This window comes from Melitaea cinxia, chromosome 21 (assembly GCF_905220565.1).
Source record: "Melitaea cinxia chromosome 21, ilMelCinx1.1, whole genome shotgun sequence".
Taxonomy (NCBI): domain Eukaryota; kingdom Metazoa; phylum Arthropoda; class Insecta; order Lepidoptera; family Nymphalidae; genus Melitaea; species Melitaea cinxia.
In genome coordinates this window covers 2,222,877-2,245,934 of record NC_059414.1, presented here as the reverse complement: position 1 = coordinate 2,245,934, position 23,058 = coordinate 2,222,877, and the positions used below count along the sequence as shown (strand labels likewise).

The following is a 23,058-nucleotide window of genomic DNA, read 5'->3' as shown; positions in this document are numbered from 1 at the left end:
ACAAAGGTAGAGCATAAATGTCGAAAACAAAGAGGTCGTAAATTGTTTTAATGTAATGTTTATACACTATTTTAGTCTACTAATAGTTTTTTGGTAAATATTATCAATTTCTACGCGAACGATGCCGCGGGTAACTGCTTTATCTCGATAATTGTGCCATCTTAGAGCATAAGTCCAGTTGGACACAAGAGTGTTAAATATAATGTACTTCGGGATTTTCTTTTACCACTGATTGATAAATTTTCCTTAAAATTTCAATTTTCATTATGTTTTAAAAGTAGCAGATGTTGAAGTAAAGCCAGATTAATTTTATAGTACTATTTATTCTCATCAACTGTACTGTGTGGCTACGGTTACAAAGAATATAGCCACCCCCTCTCTTCCCGAGGGTGTCGTAAGAGGCGACTAAGGGATAACACAGTTTCGCTACCACCATGGAACTTAAAAAGCCGACCAGTGGCGGGATAACCATCCAAATGCTGGCTTGCTGGCTTGAATGCACGGACCGAGGACGGGCAGCGGTGTCTTCGGTGCGACAAAGCCAGTACTGCGGTCACCAACCCGCCTGCCCAGCGTGGTGACTATGGGCAAAACACATGAGTTCACGTTATTTTTGGCGTAAACTTGTGGAGGCCTATGTCCAGCAGTGGACTATATAGGCTGTGATGATGATGATGATTTATTCTCATCAAACAATGACATATCCAGAGGTGTCAATTTAAGATTTAATATGGACAATAAATTCAAATTATTTACTACAAGCGACCTCTGTTTGTCCATATTTTTTACATGATAAGTTATCACCAACATATCATATTACACTAAAATCTTCTCGGAAACACGCAGCATCTTATGGTATAAGTATTATTCCGATCGGTCCAATTTTTTACAGTATAACCGAACAAAAAAACCGGCTATCCATTTTATAAGTATAGATTGTCTCATGTCAGAACCTGACTAATCATTTATATTGTGATTTTGTAGGAGTATAAAATTTATTAAAATTTCTAGATAAACTAGAAAATGTATACTAAAGTCTAAAAATATTTGATGCACAAAAAATAATAGTTGACGCAAAGAGGCCGACTATAGAATTAATTTAAGCTATTGTGATGTTTAATATTAAATTATAAGTATAATTATTTATGTTTGAATGATTTGATTAAACAGTTAAATAAAATAAACTACTGGATAAACATATTTTTTATTATATTTTAAGAGGCTCCCCCTTCTCAATGACCTTGACCATTTAGACTTTGCCACACCCCACCCACCCGCACTTCACCTGATCAGTGTTACATAAAGGTTATTAAGCTCGGCCATCTACCGGCTCTAGCTTGTACTACTAGGACATGCGATTGATCCGTTTCCTAGACCAAGAGCTTGCGTACAAGTTGTGATCATCCATAATTATTATTTAATTACTAGTTGTTACTTGTTGTTCAGTTCGCAGTTATAAAATAAATAAATTTATAAAATAAAAGTAGCCAAAGTTACTCCTTACTATATCAGCTATCTGCCAGTGAAAGTCCAGTCAGAATCGGTCCAGCCGTTTCAGAGATTAGCCGGAACAAACAGACAGACAGACAGACAAAAATTGTCAAAATGCTATTTTTGTGTATGTATCGTGTATACATCCATATGCATTTAGTAAAAAGCAGTTATTTTAATATTACAAACAGACACTCCAATTTTATTTGTATAGATATACTTAATTTGTTTTATTCTATTATCGGCTCGGTGACGATCGACTTTAGGTTCGGATCTTAGATCACAAACTAAGCAGCTTTACATTCGTACACAGCTCAAAATAAATAATTTAAATTATTTTTTTATTTGAAGTAAATACAATTGCAAAATTTAAAAGTAAGTCTGTCTGTCTGTTACATTTTTATGCCTATCTTGAATTAAAAAAGTAAATAGATTTGCGCGTAAGCAAGAGCAGCGAGCGATGGCGGGCGACACAAGTTCACCGTACAAAGGCCTCTGGCCGTCTGCCGCGGGCCGCCAGTCACCCGGCAACTAACCAGAAATTATATTTTTACGATTTTCTAATAAAATACTGCATTTAATAAAACACCCTTCTGTAGAATTATTAAGTACAGGATTCTTAATTAACAAAAAAAATATTCACTATTGTAAGTAGTAAAATTAGAAATCCTATACGATTTTTGTACGCGAAAGGAGGTCCAGGAAAACAATTATTTCTCTTTATTTAGAGAGTTTTATACAATTATCTTACAGTCACATTAATAAACTGAATCCGAGTTACAACATATATTTATTTGATATTTTTAACGTAACTTTAACGTATACTTTATAGCACATGAAAGCGGCCGAATTTTTCTGGGATCCCCTTAATGTGACAAACGTAAACGTAAAAAACCAATTTTAACCTAAATAAGAATGTTTAAGCCTCCAACCTATGTTTATAATCAGTCTATATAATTTATAGTCATATATCGTCTTTATTATATCAATTAAATTCACTTAATATGGCCTATATTAATATAATTCAATAAATATAATTTCGTTAAAGGTTATTTGTCTGTCCTAGTGGGTCTCTCCGCCGTGACTCGGAGAGCACGTTAAGCCGTCGGTTCCGGTTGTTATCATGAACACCTGATAGCGATCGTTACTCATAGTAGGGAATATATCCGCCAACCCGCATTGGAGCAGCGTGGTGGATTAAGCTCTGATCCTTCTCCTACATGGCGAAAGAGGCCTATGCCCAGTAGTGGGATATTACAGGCTGAATCAGCAGTGGTATGTTATAGGCTGGATCAGTTAATTAATGAAATACGAATTTTGCAAAATTATTTATTTACCTATTTTTACTCGCTCGCTATTTAGACAGTAGCTACTAGATAGAAGCCCGCTGTTGGGACTCTTGTTCTGTTAAAAAGAAGGAACAGTGTAACTTCTATGTTACTTTGGTAATCAGCTGGCAGCACATCTTACCTAGCTATACCTAGACATGATCCAGGTATACCGCTTTTAAAATTTAATGAAGATTTATTTATTTATTTATTTATTTATTTATTTATGCATAAAAAAAAACTTAGAACTAACAGTACAGTGTTAGACAAGATCTGTGTTTTGTTACTTTCAAACATACATTTACATATGTTAGGTTTTATTTTTTATGTACATTGAAATAATCTATAATATAAAAATGAGTCGCTGAATGTGTTGCTAAGCGCAAAACTCGAGAACGGTTGGACCGATTTCGCTAAATCTTTTTTTAAAATATTCCTTGAAGTACGAGGATGGTTCTTACGGAGAGAAAAATTAAAAAAAAAAATTTAAATTTCCTGAAAAAGTCTAAAAACAACACTTTTCTATACTCCCATACAAAAGATTTGTGATAATACTTAAAATTCAATTTGAACTTTAATACCATACGATAAAGTTTGTGTTAGGCAATACGAAGTTCGCCGGGTCAGCTAGTTTATTATATATATCTGTAGGTACATGGTATTAGTACAGTCTATCGTAATAGGGCTCCTCTGTCTCCCAGTGCGAAGGGCTCTCTTGTTGCCGTTTGTAAGTAGAAATTGCCACGTAAACTGAAAAATGTTTAAGAAAAATTTAAGCAATTGTCGTTAATTAAAAATTATCATTTTAATATTATATGGTGGGTGAGATTTGTTTATTTCTTAATTATTTTAGGGTTCACAAATGATAAAAGTATTGAGCTCATTAGCTTTCGACACTAAAATGTATGTATTTTTATCTAAAAATTGCAAGGATGATCTATAGACAACAACAAAATTAATAATGTACTGATTTAAATTCAAGAAAAAAAAACAACGCACTTATCTCTGAAACTACTTGGGTAAAGGAAACCTAATTTTTTTTTTTCAAAAAAATTAACGAACTTAAAGGACAGTAAAATTTCGGACCAATTAGTATTTATTATAGTTATACAACCACTTGACAAATTTAGTAAGATTAAAATAAGAGATAGATTTATGCTGGAGAAGCAGGAACTTTTGAAGAAGCTATTTCGTTAACATGTTCTTAAAATTAAGGCGTTGTTTTTATAACTAGGTCGGCAAACAAGCGTGCAGCTCACCTGATGATAAGCGATTACCGTAGCTTGCAGACGCCTGCAACACCAGAAGCATCGCAAGCGTGTTGCCGACCATATCCCTCGACCCTCCCCAGGAGTTCTCTACCTCACCACAGGAGCACAACACTGCTTGAAAGCAGTATTATTTAGCTGTGATCTTCTGTAAGGTTGAGGTACTTACTTCAGTCGGGCTGATCCATATTTTGAGCAGGAAATTTTCTGCTGTGCTCTACCTCAGTTGTTAAGTTGTATGTTAGCATGAATCTAAAACTATGTCTAAGTAGGATAGTAAATTTCAACAAAACTACTCAATAGTTATCCACACTTACTCTGGAGTAGCAGAAATCCCCATAAGAGCGGTTTCGCTCCCGTATCCTCGGAGGAAGGCATCATAATCAGTACTTTTCCTGGCGACAAATTTTCCACCGATTAAGGATTCTGCATAAAAACGCCATGAACGCCAATGACTGCAGAAACCTAGAATATCAAAGGATAGTACTGAGTTAAGGCTATAAATTGAATCTTCTAAAAAGAAGGGGTGAAATAAACAATGCTTTTTTTCAACCAATTTATGCAACAACTATTTGTTATTTTCTACATATAATAATATTGAATTGAAGAAAATCTAAACAGTTCTGTTACTAACAAAATATTATTTATTCAAGTATTCATCCATGAAAAATTAAAGAATTTCCCTTCGAAGCTAACTTAAGGCGCCTCCCCGACCAAAATGCCGCGCTAGCCGTTTTTTGTGCACTTTTTTGGAGCTATCTACTTGTTAATGGAAAAAAGAATCAAACTAATAAAAACACAGTTAAATTCTGCATAATTTTGATTATACAATGGTAGATTTTTTTTTTTTTTTTGAAGGAATAGATGTTAAATAATCTCCTTACAACGATACCACAAAAATGAGAAATAGTGATTGATAATATGCATCTCCTCGTAAAGTAAACATTATTTTATTTTGCAACCGACACCAATTGATAGACAATTGAATACTGAACAATACGTAAGAATTTTTTTTTTCAAAAGACCCAAATTTGAATTTTTATAGATTTTTTTCTAAAATCTGGGCGTATTCACTACTGTAACTCAAGCACAGGGTATCGGAATTCAGTCTGCCGCAAGGTTTGGAGGGAGAAGCTTGTGTTGTTTGTCACCGTGTCGGGTAGCGCACGCTCAATTCACAATATCAATTAACAATAATAAATTTATTAGCATCTTGTTAGCATTTATTGTTGAAGTTTATTTTAATTAGTTTTTATCTATGATATCTTGATGATTATCTATGATAATAAAATTTACTTTGTTTTTATTTTATTTCTCTACTTACACTGTCTGAATAATAAAGATAGATTGCTTTTTAACCGACTTCTAAAAAAGGAGGAGGTTCTCAATTCGACTGTATTTTGTTTTAACTGACTTCCAAAAAAGGAGGAGGTTCTCAATTCAACTGTATTTTGTTTTAACCGACTTCCAAAAAAGGAGGAGGTTCTCAATTCGACTGTATTTTTTTATGTATGTGGATATCAGAACTTTTGATTGGGTGGACCGATTTCGATAAAAAAATTTTAATCGAAAAGAGGTGTGTGTCATTTGGTCTCATTTAAATTTATTTGAGATCTAACAATTACTTTTCGAGTTATATCTAATAATGCGTGTGCTGTGTGACTACGGCACTAAGGGATAACAAGGTTCCACAACCACCTTGGAACTTAAGAAGCCAACCGATGGCGGGATAACCATCCGACTGCTGGCTTTGAAATACACAGCCTGAAGACGGGCAGCAGCGTCTTCGGTGCGACAAAGCCAGTACTGCGGTCACCAACCCGCCTGCCCAGCGTGGTGACTATGGGCAAAACACATGAGCTCACGTTATTTTTGGCATAAACTTGTGGAGGCCTATGTCCAGCAGTGGACTGTATAGGCTGTAATGATGATAATAATGCTTTTTACTTGACGCTTTTTTCGTTGACCTACGTTGTATTATAACTTTTTACTGGATGTACCGATTTTGATAATCCTTTTTTTTTTTGGAAAGGTGATATCCCTAGTTTTGTACCATGATAAGGAAACCAGGATTTGATGATGGGATCCCAGATAAATTAAGGGGAACTCTCGAAAATCCGCATAACTTTTTACGGAGTGTACCGATTTTGATAATTTTTTATTTAATCGAATCTGATGTTTATCATGACATTTGATATCATCATATTTAAATTTTATCGAGATCTGATAACTACTTTTTGAGTAATTTTTGATAACGCTTAGTTACTTGACTATTTTGTCGTCGATCTACGTTGTATTACTTGTTGATGTAATTGAATTTTCGTTTGCGAGCAAATACAATTATTAGCAATAAGATCGCCTGGTTGAACAATTTGTTACCATAATTGCTTGTTATGTAAATTTTGTTCTTTATTTACATGTGCAATAAAGTATATTATTATTATTATTATTATTATAGATCTCGCCTTCAATCCAAAAAGTCAACACCAAACGAGTATCATGAATACTTATACTTCACTACATAGTATAAAACAAAGTCGCTTTCCGCAGTCTGTATGCTAAGATCTTTAAACCTACGCAACGGTAATATAATAATGTACTAATATATAATATATACATAATAATGAAATACAATATATTTTTTATATATTAGTATCTTTTCATCTATATATATTTTATATTTAGTATCAGCATTGCACCCGTGCGACGCCGGTACGAGTCGCTAGTATTAGAATATAATTGTGTTTGCTCACAAACGAAAAAAAAACCCACTTCAATTACATCGACAAGTAATACAACGTAGATCGACGAAAAAATAGTCAAGCAACTACGCGTTATGAAAGATCACTCAAAAAGTAGTTATCAGATCTCGATAAAATTTATATGTGACCACATGATAAACATCAGCTTTCGATTAAATTAAAAATTATCAAAATCGGTACACCCAGTAAAAAGTTATTACGGATTTTCGAGAGTTTCCCTCGATTTCTCTGTGATCCCATCATCAGATCCTGGTTTCCTTATCACGGTACCAAACTAGGGATATCCCCTTTCCAACAAAAAAAGAATTATCAAAAGCGGTACATCCAGTAGAAAGTTATGCGGTATAATACAACGTAGGTCGACGAAAAAAGCGTCAAGTCAAAACGCAATATTAGATATAACTCGAAAAGTAGTTGTTAGATCTCAAATAAATTTAAATGGGACCAATTGGCACACACCACCTTTCGATTAAAATAAAATTTGTCGGAATCGGTCTACCCGGTCAAAAGTTCTGATGTAACGTACATTAAAAAAAATACAGTCGAATTAAGAACCTCCTCCTTTTTTGGAAGTCGGTTAAAAAGTTGAAAGTATTCATTATGAACGTAAGTGTAGTGACTGAATTCATTACTAAAATTATTTACGCACCAAAAAAATAAATTTAATTTACTTTTTATTGTACACAGCAATATATTATATATTATACTAATATTAAATAAAACATATTATATATATATATATATATATATATATATATATATATATATTAAAAAAAAATTTAATGAATGCCATGTCTACGGATTCCAAGATCTATATTTTTTACGCATATTCGTAAGTTGTTTACCAAATGGCGCTAGTAGTGTTTTACGAAGTATTGTAGAGGTGGGGTGCGGCAAAGAGGGAACGAATGCTCAAGGTTATTTGGTCAGGGTAGCGCCTTAAATAAACCTGATAACAGACGCAACCCACATCAGTGGCGTAGCGTGGGGGGTACAAGGGTCATCATGCCCCGGGCGCTATGCTGGACATATTATATTATTTTTGAATGGGGGGCAACTAAAGAGATTTTGTGCCCCAGGCGCGATTAAGCTCGCTATGTTATTGACCCACATGCAGTAGCAACAAACAAAATTAATTATTACTTACTTTCTATACTAAGTGGAATATATCTTCGTGGACAGCCAGGCTGGATTGCTTGACCCCCATTAGGCCAGAAGTCAACGTGGCCCAAACTAAAAGGGGTACCATATTTTCCACCATCTGTATGAATTATATCTACGAATGACGCATCTCCGGAGTTAAGAGGAGCGGCACTTAACGGCAGATAGAATCCCAGAGACGCTGGATCTAGTCCGGTCACTCTGAAATTTATAAGTGAATACTATAATTAGTTATACACTTTTCTAGCCAAATTTACATTTAATACAAAAGTCACATCCAAATGTAATAGATTATTTATTTTTCGACTAGCTTTGCAAACAAGCTTACAGCCAAACTGATGATAAGCTGTTACTGTCTTATAGATGCCTGCAACACCAGAAGCATCACAGGCGCGTTACCGAACCTATCCGATCCTGTCCAGGATCTCTGGACACCTTACTTGACTATGCTGACACTTGCTATCCTGATCTTAAAGAGGAGCAATTAAATAAGCTTGAGCGCCTTCAAAATCTTTGCATACGGTTCATATTTGGTCTTCGCAAATATGACCACGTTTCCGAATTTCGCAGTTGTCTCAAGTGGCTTCCGATTCGCTTTCGCAGGAATACTCACATACTCTCGCTACTATATTGTATACTTTTTCATTCTGATACACCTCTGTACCTTAAGGAGCGTTTCAAGTATCTTTGTAATACACACGAACGCACCCTTAGATCTGAGTCTACTTTGATGCTCGAAACCCCAGCTCACACTACTTCTTTTTACTCCAATTCCTTTTCAGTTAAAGCTGTTCAACTTTGGAACGCTCTACCTCTTCCTATAAAACAAGCCCAATCCCTGTCTTGCTTTAAAAAATACCTCAAGGCGCACTATTTGTCACTTAGTACGTCATAATTGTTTTTATCTCTGCATAACATATTGTAGGAGTATCGCTTCACTTGTATTTTGTATTCTATGCTATTATTCATATTATATGTATTTCGTTTATATGTAGGTATAGTATTTTATATATATATATAAATGTTTGTATGTATGTATCTATGTATGTATGTATGTATTGTGCTGTATATGTATGTGTATTTGTACTCGATAGTTGATATTGTTGTAGGTGACACTAATTGTCACTTCTCTGTATACACTTCCCTACCGCTTTTTCACTACGCTGTGTCCTATATGCCCAAAGGTTGTCTGGAAGAGATCGCTACTCTAGCGATAAGACCGCCTTTGTACACTGTTTTATTTTTATTTGTAATATGTTATTGTGTTGATTGTTGTTGTGTACAATAAAGAGTATCTATCTATCTATCTTACTCACTACAGGAACACAATAAGTGTTACTGTTCTATAGACGCCTGCAACACCAGAAGCATCACAAGCGCGTTGCCGACCCTACCCGACCCTGTCCAGGAGCTCTGGTCACCTTACTCACTACAGGAACACAACAAGCTGTTACTGTCCTATAGACGCCTGCAACGTTACGCGTTACCGACCCTACCCGACCCTGTCCAGGAGCTCTGGTCACCTTACTCACTACAGGAATACAACAAGCTGTTACTGTCCTATAGACGCCTACAACAGCAGAAGCATCACAAGCGCGTTGCCGACCCTACCCGACCCTGTCCAGGAGCTCTGTTCACCTTACTCACTACAGGAACACAACAAGCTGTTACTGTCCTATAGACGCCTGCAACGTTACGCGTTACCGACCCTACCCGACCCTGTCCAGGAGCTCTGGTCACCTTACTCACTACAGGAATACAACAAGCTGTTACTGTCCTATAGACGCCTACAACAGCAGAAGCATCACAAGCGCGTTGCCGACCCTACCCGACCCTGTCCAGGAGCTCTGTTCACCTTACTCACTACAGGAACACAACAAGCTGTTACTGTCCTATAGACGCCTGCAACGTTACGCGTTACCGACCCTACCCGACCCTGTCCAGGAGCTCTGGTCACCTTACTCACTACAGGAATACAACAAGCTGTTACTGTCCTATAGACGCCTACAACAGCAGAAGCATCACAGGCGCGTTACCGACCCTACCCGACCCTGTCCAGGAGCTCTGGTCACCTTACTCACTACAGGAACACAACAAGCTGTTACTGTCCTATAGACGCCTGCAACGTTACGCGTTACCGACCCTACCCGACCCTGTCCAGGAGCTCTGGTCACCTTACTCACTACAGGAATACAACAAGCTGTTACTGTCCTATAGACGCCTACAACAGCAGAAGCATCACAAGCGCGTTGCCGACCCTACCCGACCCTGTCCAGGAGCTCTGTTCACCTTACTCACTACAGGAACACAATAAGCTGTTACTGTTCTATAGACGCCTGCAACATCAGAAGCATCACAGGCGCGTTACCGACCCTACCCGACCCTGTCCAGGAGCTCTGGTCACCTTACTCACTACAGGAACACAACAAGCTGTTACTGTCCTATAGACGCCTGCAACGTTACGCGTTACCGACCCTACCCGACCCTGTCCAGGAGCTCTGGTCACCTTACTCACTACAGGAATACAACAAGCTGTTACTGTCCTATAGACGCCTACAACAGCAGAAGCATCACAAGCGCGTTGCCGACCCTACCCGACCCTGTCCAGGAGCTCTGTTCACCTTACTCACTACAGGAACACAATAAGCTGTTACTGTTCTATAGACGCCTGCAACATCAGAAGCATCACAGGCGCGTTACCGACCCTACCCGACCCTGTCCAGGAGCTCTGGTCACCTTACTCACTACAGGAACACAACAAGCTGTTACTGTCCTATAGACGCCTGCAACGTTACGCGTTACCGACCCTACCCGACCCTGTCCAGGAGCTCTGGTCACCTTACTCACTACAGGAATACAACAAGCTGTTACTGTCCTATAGACGCCTACAACAGCAGAAGCATCACAAGCGCGTTGCCGACCCTACCCGACCCTGTCCAGGAGCTCTGGTCACCTTACTCACTACAGGAACACAACAAGCTGTTACTGTCCTATAGACGCCTGCAACGTTACGCGTTACCGACCCTACCCGACCCTGTCCAGGAGCTCTGGTCACCTTAATCACTACAGGAATACAACAAGCTGTTACTGTCCTATAGACGCCTGCAACACCAGAAGCATCCAGGCGCGTTACCGACCCTACCCGACCCTGTCCATGAGCTCTGGTCGCCTTACCCACCACAGGAACACACCAATACTTGAGAGCAGTGTTATTTAGCTGTAATCTACAGTAAGGCTCAGGTATTACCCCAGCCGCTACAAATTTTGAGCAGGGTATTTTCTGCCTTGCCCTACTCGTGCATTCTTTAATTAGACATCCGCAGAACATGCATTTTCTCTAGTTATATACACGTTTATATAAACCAGAAGTAAATGACTCTCCAGACGAAACGATTGTGCAATATTATGGAATAGCTTAGCATCTCAAGACTAAAACCGAAATTCAAGGCTAATAAACTTAACGAAACGGTAAACAGACCGTAACAACATCAAGAATATATTAGAAAGGTAAGTAAAACAAAACATATGTGTGGTATCTGTAATACTAAAAAAAAAAGAAAAAACATTGAAAAAAAGGTAAAAACAACCCGATTCTAATGTTTCTATTGACATTTTTCGAGTAACCTATCGATATTTAAATATATAATAGCTGATGATTTTTTTTAATAGCATGACGTAGTTCCTTAATGTTTTTTTTTTTTATTCTCTAATTATTATATATCATTTTTTTTTAATTTATGTAAATAGATTTTCAATTATCAATTTTAGATTATACTATTTAGTTTTAAAATAACTGCGATTTATTCATTAATGTTAATTTAATTTTATAATCAAATCATATCAAATTGATTTTCATTTCAACTGTATGGTCAATTGATCGAGACTTTATTGAACTATGTTGGAATTGTTTTTTAATGTGTTTTAATTAATATTGTTTGTTATAATAATCTTTATGTATACGTGAATGAATTAATAGAATGAGTGTAACACCTATAATTAAGATAACGCTTACCTTTTAAGATACTTTGTTTATGATTGATTATATCTGTCTATTGTCAGTGTCTATCTTGTTGGTGTTAAATAAATAAATAAATAAATACTAAAGTAGTCTACTAACTTGTATGTACTAACACATTAAACATATATATCCTACTATCCCACTAATAAAATAAATTAGTAAGTTTCCTATTCTATACAACGTGTTATTAAACCGGCGTCCTTCAATTTAACTGCGACATCAGAATCAATGTTACAACCTAAATATGCAATAATATATATAATAATAACATTAATTAATTAATAATTACCTATACTAATATTATAAAGAGGAAAGATTTTATTGTTTGTTTGTTTGCATTGAATAGGCTCCGTAACTACTGAACCAGTTAGAAAAATTCTTTCGCTGTTGGGAAGCTACACTGTCCCCGGGTGCCATAGGCTATATTATATTTTTTTTTATTAACTTATGTTGAATTTTTTTTAAATACCCGTGCAAAGCCGGGGCGAGCCACTAGCTATTAATAAAATTACCGTCGTCTGTATGTTAGAGTCGTGCCAATGACCGAGTCATTTCGAGCCGGGAATTTTCTCATGTCTTATCAACATTTTTTATAATATGTCGATTTTTAAGCTACGTAGTATCGAGCTGTACTATGAGCGGTCACCAACCCAGCCTGCCCAGCGTGGTGACTATGGGCAAAACACATGAGTTCACTTCATTTTTGGTGCGAACTTGTGGAGGCCTATGTCCAGCAGTGGACTGTATTAAGGTGATGAGCTGTACTTACTACTGCTTCATTTCTTTCACGTCTAATTTCGGCTAGGGTATGGATTCCATGTATCTCTATATTGCCCTAAACGAAAGGACGCCAGTTTAATACCGCGTTGTATAGGAGAAGCAGCAGTGAAGCAGCGTGGTAGATTAAGTCCAATCCTTCTCCTACATGGAGAAAGAGGTCTATGCCTATGCCTAACAGTAGGATGTTACAGGCTGAATGCAATGCAAAGATTTTCTGGAGGAGATCAATATTACCTACAGATAAGACCGCCTTTGTATATTATTTTAATGTTTAAATGACTGTCCTATTCTACTCTAGTGATACACAAAACTGTAAATGACCGCCGAGTATCACATTCAGAAACAATATTAAGTAAAACAATAAAACTGTTTTGTTGTAACATGTTTAACACGCGCTATGAAATATCGAATCATTAAAATAATGATCCGTGCCTGTTTCATTTCAGTAACTGTATCACAAAGTAAGATTTATCTAGTTTCGTCACGTTTACTAAGTAGGTGAGTATCATTAGATACATGCTAGCTATTACTTTTAATTTTATCTTGAATTTATTATGTTAATAACATAGGCCATACAGATTTACTTGGGCGTTCGTGTGTGCCTTGTATATGTCCAAATCCCCAACACAGGATTTGTGGGCCGTTGAAAACGAACCGCTTATTATTCACTTATTTGTATCTTTGATGATTTTCAAGTTGTCAATAAAAACTTAAAACGTTTTATCTGAATCTTACTTTAATATTTTTAGTATTTTATTACACACAAAAACATAATTAAAAAGTCATGTTTACAAAGGATGTTGGCAAGGGCGAACTCATCTCTATAAGATATATCTACCAGTCTACCCATGGTGGTGAGAAACGATGTTACCGCGGGACACAATAGCGCAAGAGTGATAAACTAAAAAAAAAAAACGAACCAAAGGTTTAATAATTGTGTTTGCTCGCAAACGAAAAAAACCGACTTCAATTACATCGACGCGTAATACAACGTAGATCGACGAAAAAATAGTCAAGTATCTACGTGTTATCAAGGATTACTCAAAAAGTAGTTATCAGATCTCAATAAAATTTATATGTGACCACATAACAAACATCAGCTTTCGATTAAATTAAAAATTATTAAAATCGGTACACTCAGTAAAAAAGTTATTGCAGATTTTCAAGAGTTTTCTTCGATTTCTCTGGGATCCCATCATCATATCCTAGTTTCCTTATCATAGTACTAAACTAGGGATATCTTCTTTCCAACAAAAAAAGAATTATCAAAATCGGTGCACCAAGTAAAAAGTTACTCGAAAAGTAGTTGTTAGATCTCAAATAAATTTAAATGGATCCAATTGGCACACAACACTTTTCGATTAAAAAAAAATTGTCGAAATCGGTCCACACGGTCAAAAGTTCTGATGTAACATACATAAAAAAAAGAATACAGTCGAATTGAGAACCTCCTCCTTTTTTGGAAGTCGGTTAAAAATAATAATACAGCCATAAACTTATTTTGAAATATATACATTCAAAATTAGTGATATAAACATATATACATAACTACATACACAGTTACATGGACATATACATACATACAGACATATATATGTATGTATATGTCCATGACTATGTATATGTCAACGACTGGCTCGTTGGCGCAGTTTGTAGTGGCCCTACTTTCTGTTCCGCGAGTTGCGGGTTCGATTCCCACCTGAGTCTGAGTGTAATATTTGTATTTATATATGTATTATTTCTATGTATGTTTATCGAAAAAAAATAGTAACTAGTAGACTGTTAAGTCGACTGTTACCTGTAACAAAAGCATTAAGTTGCTTACCATAGGAACAGACGACCGTGTGTGTACGTTATAAGATACTTGTAGTCTTTCGACTGATATTGGAAGCTGCTTTTCTATATTTGCAGGGCGCAGGCGTAGGTTATACTCGCACTCTTTACAATACTATGTAGGTAGTACTTAAAATGATTATAACAAAATTGTAATGCGATCCGATCCAATCTATCGTGTGGCATAGGGAGTAACTCAGAGCAGTGCCTAGGACTTGCGACCCAGGTGTAGGTTTAAGGAGATCTCCTTTGGGATACGTATCAACGCTCACCTTCACTGCTCGAGTTATCCGCCATAATATGTAACAATTAATTCGTATGCACAAATTAATTATCGAATGAGTCTAGGTTAAGCTACTAGCAGGATACAACAAGTGCATCGTGCCAAGCCAGAGCCAGGACTGCCTTAGCGGCGGTTGCACTATTCGTTTTATACACGTCAGAATAACTCGAGTAATATAATGAGGGTAGATGACTATCGAACGATGTGCTAGGTGGCGCGATCGTTGCATCTGTTGCTTATAAATTCTTTTCCAACTGCGTACGACAGCGCTATTGCTGACATACTTATTATTATTATTATTATTATTTATATACATAAATACATACTTTGAGAGTACAACAATTATGAGAGGTTCATCATTTCGGAGAAAAGAGGATTCCTTAGCTTGCCTTGAAAGCATAAATTGAAGTGCTTTTTTGGATCACTCTCGGTAAATGATTGCAAAATATTACAGCACGTATAGCGAAGGAATTGAGTCGTTGGCGTTATGTCTGGGGACTTCCAACATCGACGTGATGCAAGACCTCCTAGAACGTGTTGGGGTATGAAGAAGATGAAAACGGGACCGAAGGTCGGAGGGAGAATTTTTGTCATGGACTATGTGATAGAGAAAAGAAAGGATGCAGTGCATATCACGGCGAAGTTGGAATGGGAGCCACCTAAGTTGAGTACGAAACTGGATGTGACCGTATTTACGTAAACCAAAGATAAAACGTATCGCAAAGTTTTGTAGATGCTCTAATTGAGATTAACTCTCAAATATAAAAATATAGAATATTTATCAATATACATCTTCAATTTTTAAATATAAAGTATTTATCTCGCCTATTATGGCAACAGACCATACATTGAGTAGAATTATAACTACTTTTTTAATGTTTTAATTAAAAGTTCCACTCTCACCTAGGTAACGTGTGTCCATTTTGTTTCAAAGATCTGGCCACGACAGCGGCTACGGGAGCCCCCAGTGAATGCCCGACCACATGTAAGTTTTTGATATTTAAACCTTTGTCCACTAATCTTAATAAAGCTTTTGCTGTTTCTTCGCCCACCTAAAATGGGAAATGCTACCTATTATATCTAAGAAATTATTAATGTTTTAGTATAGAGTATTTATCTCCGGTCTTGTTGTTAGTACTTGTGGGTCTCCCCACCGCGTTTCGGAGAGCACGTTACGCTATCGGTCCCGGTTGTTATTATGTGCACCTGATAGCGATCGTTACTCATAGTAGGAAATCCGCCAACCTGCATTGGAGCAGCGTGGTGGGTTAAGGTCTGATTCTGTATATATGTATTTATAAATGATTACTGCTCTGCTTATCTGTTAAGCGCAACTTTTAGACAAACAGATGAACAAAATTTGTTAATTGTGGATTTGGTCGTTATATTCGTTAATATTAATAAAATTACAAAATGACTTTTTAATAGGTATTTTAATAATTATTCCACAACCGTACATCGCTAACTTTTTCTTTCTTTCATCCTTCCTTTCACTGTAAGGGGAAGGGTTCCCAATTATAATGATAGAGCAGTACTAACCAGTGGCACGTCCAACAGAACGTTCAGATAATTCCCAAACGCCAAATTGGACCAGTCCAGCGCCAGTACATTGTGGTCACCGCGCTGCAGGTAAGATCTGACCACGAGTACTACGCTGTTATCGCTCACCAATTCGACATAGCTAAGAAATTTAAAAAAGTGCTACCGTGATTTTCATCATTGCCAGTTTATATTATATACGTAAAGAGCATAATAAAAATTTTATAAAAGAAAACATCCTTAGGTTTAATATAACGCTTTTACTTATACGGGAGTTAGAACTTACACAGATGCAATGGCAACAACCGATGGGAGTGCCCGCACTAGCGTCTGCAACTTTGGCGGAAATATCGGGAATTTCAAAATTCCTAACGCGGTAAGCTTCGTATCAGTAAAAATGTTAATAGTAACTGAGAAAGTTTTTTTTTTACCAAGCGTACAGTCCGTCTTATGGTAAGCGGTCACCTACCATAGCATATAGACGCCTGCAACACATCTGTCGGTGTTCTACAAAATATATTTCGGTGAGTGTGCGAAGGAATTACACGATCTAATTCCCCCAACAACCTTCCGCCATCGGGACACTAGGCGCGGTCGATCGTTCCATCCTTATGTCATCGATATGCCATCTACGCGCACAAAACGCTTTGGCTCTACTTTCCTGATGCGCACAGCTAAGGAATGGAACTCGTTGCCCGCGTCTGTGTTTCCCGAACGATACAATCTGGGTGCCTTCAAGGCCAGAGTGAATAGGCTGTTATTAGGCAGGCATGCTCCACCTTCGACCGCATCGTCACTTAACATCAGGTGAGATTGTGGTCAAATGCCTGCCTATTTGTCATAAAAAAATAAATAAAAAAAAAACACCATTGAAAGCATCACAAGCGCGTTACCGACCCTAACCTCGATCCTCCCCTGGGGTTGCTACCCCAGGGGAGGATCGAGGTGCTCCTCGACCTTACAAAAGAAGCTAAAACAGCTAAATAATACTGCTTTCATGCAGTAATGTGTGCCTGTGGTGAGTATTGAGAAAGCTTCTGGGGAGGGTCAGGAGTAGGGTTGACAATACGTTTGTAATTTTGTTTGTGTTTGAGGCATCGGAATCCGCTGACTATCAAGAGTACCGAACGCTTGTTTTTTACCTTCATAGTATAAAGAAAAAATAAGTTTCTTACCCGTGTACGTAAAGTGCAGTGGGTTTGTTAGTGTCGAAGTTGGGGTGGTTCATCAACGAATCAATATTAGCAAATGTATATATCGTTTGATCTTCGACACCACCACTATAATATAAAAAATATATAAAATAAATATGAATATTTATTTCTTTATTAGGGATGGTATACAGCATAGAAAAGGGCCAATTACGAGCGTCCATCCTTTTAAAAATAAATTAACAAACGCGTAAATAAGGGAAGGGAAAATACAAACAAAACTAGAAAATTTGTACCAACCTTTGTACTAACCTATACTCGTAAATATATAAAACTTAAATAGCTTTTTTTATTTAATATAAATTTTAATTATTTTTTTATGTAGCTATACAATTTATGCGATGGCGGGATAACCAACCAACTGCTGGCTTTACAATACACAGGCCGAAGACGGACAGCAGCGTCTTCGGTGCGACAAAGCCAGCCCTGCGGTCACCAACCCGCCTGCCCAGCGTGGTGACTATGGATAACACACATGGGTTTAACCCCTTTTGTAATGCGAACTTGTGGAGGTTTATGTCCAGTCTGCCCGTCTTCGGCCTGTGTATTTCAAAGCCAGCAGTTAGATGGTTATCCCGCAATCGGTCGGTTTTATAAGTTCCAAGGTGGTAGTGGAACTTTGTTATCCCTTCGTCGCTTCTTACGACACCCACGGAAAGAGAGGGAGTGGCTATTCATTGATACCGTAACCTCACAGCTTAAAGCTTCAAGTAAAGGTACCTAAATTTAATTTTATTCAAGTAATTATTGTAATATTAAAGTATATATTCACCTATAAAATATGATCCTTGTGTCATTGATGTTTGCAGATCGGCCTTTTGGTACTAAAACCGTAAAATGTTCTAAATAACTCATATTTTTAAAAACAAAATGAAATCATTTTGAATCATTATTGCGTGGGCAACAAAACTATGCATACAGTCTAGTTTAAAATATCTTGCACAAAATGACTAAGTAATTAGAAAATTTTATATACCTTCAACCAGCAGCGAATCAGGACAAGATTAATACAGTCACGGTACGACTAACCACGCATCACCTAACCTTTCCTCCATACAATGTTGTAAATCTATACTAATACTATATATCTGAAGTTTTTTTTTTTTTTTTTTAACGCGGTTATCTCAAGATCTATCGGTTCGAATTGAAAAATTCCTTTTTTGTTGGATGAGGAGTCAATTTACCGAGGAGGGCTATATAAAATACCTTAGTACGTTTTTCCCTCAAATTAACGCGTGTGAAAACCGCGGGACACAGCTAGTAAATAACATACACTTCATACTAAGCAGCCCTCATCATCATCATCATCATAATTTCAGCCTATTGCAGTCCACTATTGCACTGCTGGACATAAGCCTCCACAAGTTCGCGCCAAATATGGCGCGAACTCTTGTGTTTTGCCCATAGTCACCACGCTGGGCAAGCGGGTTGGTGACCACAGGGCTGGCTTTGTCGCACCTAAGACGCTGCTGCCCGTCTTCGGCCTGTGTATTTAAGCCCGCAATTAGATAGTTATCCCGCCATCGGTCGGCTTTATAAGTTCCAAGGTGGTAGTGGAACTATGCGATCCCTTAGTCGCCTCTTACGACACCCGCGGGAAGAGAGGGGGTGGCTATATTCTTTAATGCCGTAGCCACACAGCATAGCCACAAGCAGCCCTCGGTTCGATATAATTCTTTTACAGAAACAAATAACGCAAGACTAACCAATAATAGTATAGGTACCTACTATAAATATTTAAAAGTTATACATTTTATTGCTAAGCCCAAGTGACCACAAACGCAGATGTCACACTAATCTCCTATATCAAAAATCTTACCCGGTTTAAAAGAACGTGCTATCTGTCGAAAGCTTCCCGGAGACAAAGAAATAGGGGTATAATTTTTCTCTTGACAATCGATGACAGCAAAAACTGTAAAAACAAAGTTGTAAAATTATATAACGAATTTTAATAATTATTTTATTTGTTTCAAAAAACAGGAAACAAAAATATGTACAATAAAAAAAAATCAATTATAGCAGTAATGTCACATTAGTATTCCCAGTGTTGCGGAAATAATTTAATTACTGTTGTTTTTTTACTTCACTACAATTCAGCTATTTTTATTTATTTATCTTTCTTTCTATATTCTATATCTAAATTCTAAAAACGATTTTAAAGGGGTTTAAATAATCCTTTTACTTAGGCACACTGTATTGTATCAATCTGAAGAACCCGCAACTGGACAAAGGTCTCATCTCCTTTTAAAAACATAGTTAGGACTTATTTATGTTACAGGTTTTTCACTTTTCCTTCACAAGCAATAAATTTTACGAATAAAACACAAAAAAAAACTCAGATTTGCAGCGTGGACCGTCTAGGTTTACCTACATTAACAAAGAAAAATATTACCAAAGTTTTGAACATTATCTTAATTTTTTTGTGACATGCTATCATGTATATATAATTAGTGTTCAAATCGGTGTCCATGAATACAATTATTGTGTTACGCAAGTCGAATTCACATAATTATATCTAACGCAAGTATAATTAATTTATAAAAAAAAAATTGGCCGTCGGCTTCAGCTAGCGGGTGTATACGTTCACTGTACAGAGTATATATACACTAAAACCACTATATTGCCATGCATTTCGTCCTTCAGAAAATTTGAAAGGTCTAAGGGGTTGGGATCTTAGACCATAACGCTCAACGAAGTCGGAATTAGCCAATTGTTTCTTTTCAAAGGCCGAATTTATTTATATCAATAGGCTGTTACCTAAAACAAAAACATTAATCTACGTCAGGAGCAGACGATCATGTGTGTATATTACGCTTATCTATTTATTTGAACACCTATTTGAAACAATAAGTAGAGTCGCTTTAGAAGTATATAGGTATGCATACTAGCTGACCCCGCAAACGTTGTTTTGCCATATATGTTATTAGCCCCCTTAACCCTCTCTCCCACTTATAACTTAGGGGTATGAAAAATTGATGTTCGCCGATTCTCAGACCTACCCGAAATGCTCACAAAATTTAATAAAAATCGGTCCAGCCGTTTCGGAGAATTCAATAATATTGTTAATTATATTTGACTTACGTATATACGCTTCAACCTGTAATAAATATTCCGCTGCTGGGCCTCTTTCTCCATGTAGAAGAAGGATCAGAACTTAATCCACCACGCTGCTCCAATACGGGTTAACGGATATATTCCCTACTATGAGTAACGATCTGTTATACCAAGGTTTATGTCGCGGTTGGTGCTGACGGCGCTATTTTAATTACTTTTAAATATTCCATTTTCCATACGGTCGAGTCAGTTGCCGTTTACCATCCAGCGCGTCACTGTATATATTTTTTTATCCAGAAAAGGAAAGTGAGGTGTTTTTAGGGACAGTTAATGTTAGTGTGTGGACTATAAAATAAACTAAAACAATATTTGAACAAGTTGTGTGTTTATTCTAAAAAGACTACCGGGAGGTGCCGCGTAACAGATCGCTATCAGGTGTACCTACATGATAACGTCGTATGGCCAATACAAATGTTTGTCATGTGCGGGGATCGAACCCGCAACCGCCAGCGCAACAGCCACACCAGTGCTGCGACCGTTACGCCAACGCGTCGTCATACTTATGTACTTATATGTATCCCAAAATATTTGATATTATTATGATAATTTTAATTTATACCTGTAATATAAAGTATTTTTAAATTATAAATTTACAAAGCGATCAAGTTTATTTAAACGGTATTAAAATAAAAATACCAACCTGCTAGCAGACACCATATTTTTAGTTTCATATACATTTTTATGACCAAATATTTTTTTATTATACTGTTACAATTACATCCCATTTACTCTAAAACATTGTTAGATTAAAACATTACCGGATTTTTAGTACGACGAAAAGCATTGGTAAAATTGACATCAAATCAATTTTTCCTGAGCTATTCGCCATGCTAAAAATAATAAAAAATTATTCTTTTGATAAACAAAAATATCAATATTTTTTACTTATTAGTAGAACTAAGTTTGTTTTTTGAAAAAAACTAGTACACATAAGCACATCTGAAACAAAACTGACCGCCTACACATTCTCAGCAAGGTTACATAAATAAGTTTTTTTAGGGCCGTTATCACTATAACATTTGATTACAGTTTAAGTATAATTAAATCAAAACCTTACTACAAAGTAATTGAGTTACGTGGCTCAATAACACGTCCTTGCCGACTTTTATTAAATAATTTTAGTAAGCAAACAAAAAAAAATATTCGCTTACTATTGTAAACACGTACTCGGATATACTAGAGGGAGGAAATACTTAAATAAGCATGTTTCCGTACATGGTATAAAATACCTTTGTTGTTTGTCGTTGAAACAATTGTCTGCGAAATGAACAATAACTTTTTTGTTAAATTCCACGTGGACGGAGTCGCGGGCATAGCTCGTCTCAAATAAAAGTAGCCAAGTTACTCCTTATTACATCAGCTATCTACCAGTGAAAGTGCCGTCAAAACGGTCCAGCCGTTTCAGAGATTAGCCGGAACAAACAAACAGACAGACAGACAAAAATTATAAAAAATGTTGTTTTGGTATATGTACCGTGTTACATCCATATGCATTTAGTAAAAAGGCGTTTTTTTAATATTACAAAAAGACACTCCGATTTTATTTATTTGTATAGATAACATTAAATTTAGCCTTAAGAAATAAAGGTTTGATTTAAAAAAAAAACAATAAACTAGGCAAACATTTTATTTCACTTTCACAAATAGTTAAGGAATGTTTATAGAAAACAGCATCTAACAAATATTATATTACTCTCAAATAGAGATATATTCATATAAAAACTTTTGCAAAAAACAACGGAACTATTTTATGGTTACTATTAGTTTGTTTGACAATTTTAGGTATTGTTATACTCAGAATTTTATAAATTAATTAAGAAGGAATAGTTTTCATTAGTTTTATCATAACATTTTGATTAAATTATTCAGAAATAATGTTTAAGCACCACCAAAACACTATTATTGTACCTGCTCGCTAAATAAAAATGAAATGCGAAAAAAAAATCCTTTGTTTTTCTTGAATACATTAAAAGCAGATAAAAGTTTAGTATTGAGTGTGACCCCCTCTTGCTGAAATCACAGCTTGCATTCGTCTGGGCATGCTAGCGAGTATATCTTTTATGGTTTCTTCGGGAATACGTTCCCACTCCGCGGTAATCACATTCTTTAGCTCTCTGATGGTCTGCGGAGCCGGCTGCACTGATCTCACTCATCGCTTCAGAACGTCCCAGATATGCTCTATGGGATTGAGGTCTGGACTTCTAGCTGGCCAGTCCAAACGACGAATTCCGACTTCTAGCATATACGCTTCCACATCGCCAGACCGGTGG

General features: G+C 36.6%; 1 protein-coding gene across 1 annotated transcript; it reads right to left on the bottom strand.

Annotated features, from left to right (window-relative positions):
• Positions 1–3,463: 3,463 nt before the first annotated feature.
• LOC123664212 (pancreatic triacylglycerol lipase-like) lies at positions 3,464–21,445 on the bottom strand. Its single transcript, XM_045598808.1, has 7 exons — positions 21,429–21,445; positions 17,639–17,743; positions 16,464–16,605; positions 15,828–15,976; positions 7,997–8,211; positions 4,405–4,552; positions 3,464–3,569 (listed from the first exon to the last, which is right to left on the bottom strand). Exons 1-7 carry the CDS (start codon positions 21,443–21,445, stop codon positions 3,491–3,493), a joined length of 855 nt encoding a protein of 284 aa, XP_045454764.1. The 3' UTR covers positions 3,464–3,490.
• Positions 21,446–23,058: the final 1,613 nt, after the last annotated feature.

Coding starts and splice junctions, on each gene's coding strand:
- LOC123664212 (XM_045598808.1), bottom strand. Junction 15,977..16,463: donor TTCTGTTGGACGTGCCACTG/GTTAGTACTGCT, acceptor TTCCCATTTTAG/GTGGGCGAAGAAACAGCAAA. Junction 4,553..7,996: donor TATTCCACTTAGTATAGAAA/GTAAGTAATAAT, acceptor TTGATATTCTAG/GTTTCTGCAGTCATTGGCGT.